Consider the following 5,627-nt stretch of genomic DNA (forward strand, 5'->3'; position numbering starts at 1 on the left):
TTGTGATACCTTTTGAAGCAGAGTAGAAAAAAATTAGTAGTTGGGGGTAGGTTCTTGGTCTTCACACTTTTTTCTCTCAGGGTACTGAAAGTCACCAATTTCTTTCACAGTTGTCACCAGGCTGCTAACCTTTCTCCCTCAGCTGCCCAAAGAAAAACCCGGCACAGCAGGCGTAATCTGACACTAAAGATGTAGCCCAACTGAGCTCAAGGCGTGTTCATCCATATTCATTCATTTATTCAAGGAAGATGTGCTTATCCACTTCTCCATGCCAAGCACTGATACCCAGGGAGGCCTTGCATCCATTAACTGACTAGACATTTGTGAAACTACAACCTTGGTTTTTTACTACAAAGGAGAGGTGTATGGTACCTGTGAATAGGACTTTGGCCAAGCCATTGTGACACCGTGGATGGCATTAAGCCCTGAGTGAAGAAGGAAGGGCTGGAAGCCAGACTCTGCCACCTGCCGTATATCCATGTGGGCAGGGCCAACAGAGCTCTTCAGGTACAAATAGGCCTGGGCTCCCCAGGCTCTTGAGTCCAGCTTCTGACTGCTGTCGTTCCCTGAGGCTGAAAACTCAAAGCAAAATAAACCATGAGGCTGTCCGTGACTGCCCTGCTGGTTACTCTGGCCCTTTGCTACTACGAGGGTGAGTATCCTTTCTAATCTGCCCAGCACCAGCCTTGGTGAGAACTTTTCCCTTGGTATTTTCACGGAGTGAACTTATCTAGGGAGTGGGGGAGCAACATATCCAGAATGCATACCTCTTCCTCTACTTGACAGTGAGTCCCCCGCAAGCCCAGGTCCCATTTGACCAGTTTCCAATATATTCTAGAACTCTTACCAAAAATTCATTGCAGGCAAATTTTAAAAGCTTTCTACCCAAAGTCTCATTCCTAGTCTGTGATCTGTGTTTCAGAAACAGCATGACAAGATTTGGATGTGAATCACAGCGCCTTGACCTTGAACAAAATGCTTAGTCTCTCCAGATAATCCTCTTATCATTCCTTTTTTCAGGGTCCACCAGGAGTAGTTTATGACAATAAAGTGGAATTAAGTGCGTCAAGAGTCTAAATATTTAGTAGTTACCACTGTTCTTGTTCCTAGAATTTCTTAGGTGACAGCTGAGTTGACAGCCTTTTTAACTAATAGACTCAGACTCAGAAAAATGTTACAGCTGGAAGGGTTTTGGGGAGAGATTTTTACTTCAAGAAGAGTCAGTGTTCTCTGAATCTCTGGATATAAGATCTTCAAATGGGGTCTGCGAATAAGCAGCACTCAGTATATCTACAAATGCCACTCATTCCCTAGGAGTCTTTCCACTAATGGTGGTAGAACTAGTGTGATCATTAGCATCACAGACTTCATTTTTCTACAATTAATTCCAACCATTTGTTCATCCATACTTTTGCTCTGCTTCATGCCCTCAATACTGATTCAAGTTTCTTTGAATGTTTCTCTTTTATCGAACTTTCTAAATATCCTTCTCTTTCCCTGTGCTGCCCTTTCAAATTCCCTGCAAAGTTTGATTTCTGACCAGGGGGCAGATCAGAGCCTTGACAAAATACATCCCAGGCTGCCAAGTGGTTGTCAAGACTTGGTGGGGATGGACAATCCAGACCAGGAAAAGGTGGTTACTTCCAACCTCAGCACCCTTCTGATGGGGTCAGGAATAAGCACCCATTCCCGCCTCTCATCTTCTCTAGGAATTCTGTACACCACTACAGAATACAAGAGTCAATCATCACTTTGTGTATAAGCTTCCAATGTGTTCAAGCTGATTGGATATTTATTTTTTTAGCCATACCTGCATCCAATGATTGAAACCTATGCTTTAATTTAGTCTCAAAATAGCATATAGTTTACATACTCTTCTCCAGGTTTATTCTTCCTCCCTTCTGTGATCCCTGGTAAGATCTGATTTTACCATTCACTTGAAAACTCAGTTCCTAAAATCTCCTCTTCCCCAGTAGCCAAGAAAAAATATGGTGTCACTCAACTGATAGGCAAAACTTGATTTTTTTTTTTAATCTAAGGAAAGTGAATTTCAGCAAATCGAGGGAGCTCTGGAAAGTAGTAGGTGTACTTTAAAAGGGAAAAAACTGAACACAGGGAAACTGATTTCTAGTTCTGGCTCAGCCACTTACTCTGGGGTCTTGAGGAAGTCACAGCCCTAGGGTCCTGCACTGTCATTGGCACAATTACCAGATGAGATTGTAAAACCCTTGGGGTTCCTGTCTAGTTCTAATTCAGGGAACCACGGGGGAAAATGACTTTCCCTACATCAACTGTTATCTCTTTTCCTTCTGCTCCAGCCAATGCAGTTGTCTGTCCAGCACTTGCTGTGGATCTGATCAATTTCTTACACACTCCTGACTTAGTGTACAAGCTGTCACTTGCGAAGTACAGAGGATCTCCAGAAGCCGTGGCTGCCAAGATAGAAGTGAAGCAATGCGTGAATAAATTCTCACTCGAAAACAAATTACTCATTTCAGAGATACTGGTAATGTCTTTCTTCTTGCTGCACAGAGGTTTCTGCTTAGCTGCACATGCCAGGGGCGGGGTCAGCGGGCTGCTCCGAAGGGGGCAGCTGTCACTGCTCACTTCTAACCCTTGCCCGCAGGCTGGATGTTGACATCCCACCTGCCAAGCTCCCCTAGGGAAGGTTGCATGGGGCCCTGGGCATGTTCCTCCTTCTGGGGTCACTTCCCTGGGTGCCAGGTGGTCCAGACTGTCCTGAAGAGGAGGACGTGTGCTGTCACAGCCACATCATAAGGCTGAGAGCAGCAGGAGATTGTCCTCCTGTCCTCTCACTCCCTCCCCGATCCTGTAACCCTGTGTCCCTTTGGACTGAACATGTAGGGTTCCTGGGAGATCAGAGAAAAGAATGCCTGGACTGCCCCTCCAAACTTCATCCTTCTCCTTCCTTTGGAAACCCAAGTCCTGCCCCTGATGACCACCTCATGGTTTATCTGCTTGTCTATGGAAAGGATTTTTTCCTGACTTGCGTGGTTTGTTGTGATTGTACCAGATCTGTGTCATTGACCATACACTCTGGCTTCCTGCCTTGGGCCCTCCCATTTGCCTTTGACTGGTTGAAATTTCATCGACCATGTAGTTGTGAATGAGTCTGTGTTAATGTTTCATCTCCAGCAGCAAGAATGATCTCTCCTTTCTTTCTTTCTTTTTCTGTTTCAGAAAAAAATACTGGTGGTTTGTAATACCAGCGTGAAGCTTTCCTAGATCCTTCTTCCGTGTGATCACCTGATCTTCTATGGAAAATGTAGAGGTTTCAACATCTTGCTCAATAAATGATTTGCCCTGCACTTCTCTACTTGTCCTGTTATTATTCAACTGTTTCTGGCTTTGAGTAGGGGTGGTTTTCATTATGAAGTGTCCATTGGGTGTCATCACCAGTAAATTTTAGAGGCCCAATATCCAGTTAGGTACAGAAACCTGAGGTGCAGAGCTCTCAAGAAGAAATATTTGGCTATGCATCAGCCTGCTTGTCTCTACAGGTTTTCCACTCGTGGTGCCATGGTCAAGGGATGTTGCTGTTTAGTTTCTCAGTCATGTCTGACTCTTCTGCGACCTCATGGACTGTAGCCCGCCAGGCTTCTCTGCCCATGGGATTTTGCAGGCAAGAATACTGGAATGCATTACCATTTCCTTCTCCAGAGGATCTTCCCAACCCAGGGATCAAACCTGCGTCTCCTTCATTGGCAGGCAGCTTCTTTACCACTGAACCACCAGAGAAAAGCAGTTAAACATTCCTGTTACTGGTCCTGATTTGAGGGATACCCACATCATATCTGGGGCTTCCCCAGTGGCGCATGGGTAAAGAATCCACCTGCAATGCAGGAGATGCGGGTTTGACCCCTGGGTCAGGAAGCTCCCCTGGAGAAGGGCACGGCAACCCACTCCAGTATTCTTGCCTGGTGATTCCATGGACAGAGGAGCCTGGAGGGCTACAGTCCATGGGGTCGCAAAGAGTCAGACACGACTGAAGCAGCTGAGCACGCATGCAGTATGCACAGCATATCTGGCCAGTCATGTGACCTCCAACCAGCAGCATCATTCACACTTTGTCCTCATATTAACCATAACCAAACTGCTTGGTCCTTTTACCTTCACTGTGGTTTCAAACCTATAAATTGTCCAGTGCAATTTGTTCTCCATTTTCTTCTCAATTTTCAGTGAATACTCAGGGCTCAACCATCGGTTAACTCCTTCTAACTCTGCACAATCACATTGATCATCAGCATCTCTACCCTCACCAACATCTTGGGTTAATGCTTCCTCTCTCCAATTCTCCCAAGAGCTCCAGAAGCAAGCATCCAGCTGCCACCTGGACAACACCCTTCAAGCACTCCACTGTTATAGTTGAAGGAAAGTATAAAATTGAAATCACCAACTGCCTGTAAACTATTCCTCTTCTAGATGCCCTTACCCGATCCCGGCTACCTGACCCACCATCTAGTGAAAAGTGGCAGATCCCATCGGCTTCTGGACCAGTTTCCAGTGGCTGCTATAACACACAGTCCTACACATGGTGACTTCATTCAGATTATTTTCTCAAAGTTCAGAGGGCAGAACCCCAAAATTTGTTACACTCTGCTGAAATTGTGTCAGGAGGGCCGTGCTCCCTCTGGAAGATCTAGGTAGAAATCTGTTATGGCTGCTTCCAGCTTTGATGACTGATGGCATTCTTTGTTTTGAGCCCACATCACTCCCATCTCTGCCCTGTGGGATCACATTGTCAAATCTCCCTCTACCTCCTTCATATAAAACATGTGGGATTGTACTTAGAGGACCCCTGAGAATTCAGGTTAAATGTCCCCATCTCACATCTTTATCACATCTGTGAAGTCTTTTTTTTTTTTTAACCATGGAAGGATAATATTACAAATTTTAGGGGTTAAGATGTGGATATCCTTGAAGAGCTTTGTCAGCTTACTACAGCTTATCTCGCCTCTGACATCTACAGAGTCACCAAGTTCTGCCCCCTCCACTGTAAGGGCTTCTGAGCAGGCCCTCCTTTCCAGCCCCACAGCCATCATCACAGTCCAGCCCTCATCCTTCCCGGCTTGGAACAAAGTCTCTTAAATAGTCTCCTGGGCTCTGTGATACCCCTCCTGTGATACATCCTCTTCACTGACACCAGTGAGCCTTCTAAAATTGGGATGTGAATCCGAGACCACTTCTGTAAATCTAAGATACTAAGGGGCACATGTTTCCAAATGCTTCAAGTAACAGAACTTATTATTCATCTGACAACACTCTCAAATTACATGCGGTAATATTTATACAATCTCTTAATTGAGAAATAGAAGATAATAATTATCTACCATTATCAATGAATAACAGTGTTTTTATAATAAGTGTATTTTAATCACATCAGGAAATACATGTGCTTAATTTAGTCCCTATTTTGTGAAACACATTACATATTCAGTCTACACACGATGCTTCATGGACACAGGGATTCATGGAATTCTTGCAACACTCTGAGAAACCCAGACTGGAATCATTACTGGGAGGATCGAGACCCACCATGGACGTTACACAAGGACGTCCACAACTCAGTCCCTGAGTGTCAATCCAAGAAACCCAACTAGTAGAAT

General features: G+C 44.9%; 1 protein-coding gene across 1 annotated transcript; it reads left to right on the forward strand.

Moving 5' to 3' along the window:
- Positions 1–528: 528 nt before the first annotated feature.
- LOC110153013 (secretoglobin family 1D member-like) lies at positions 529–3,329 on the forward strand. Its single transcript, XM_020916880.2, has 3 exons — positions 529–652; positions 2,319–2,506; positions 3,202–3,329. Exons 1-3 carry the CDS (start codon positions 598–600, stop codon positions 3,244–3,246), a joined length of 288 nt encoding a protein of 95 aa, XP_020772539.2. The 5' UTR covers positions 529–597; the 3' UTR covers positions 3,247–3,329.
- The last annotated feature ends 2,298 nt before the right edge of the window (positions 3,330–5,627 follow it).

This window comes from Odocoileus virginianus, chromosome 28, assembly GCF_023699985.2.
Source record: "Odocoileus virginianus isolate 20LAN1187 ecotype Illinois chromosome 28, Ovbor_1.2, whole genome shotgun sequence".
Lineage (NCBI taxonomy): Eukaryota > Metazoa > Chordata > Mammalia > Artiodactyla > Cervidae > Odocoileus > Odocoileus virginianus.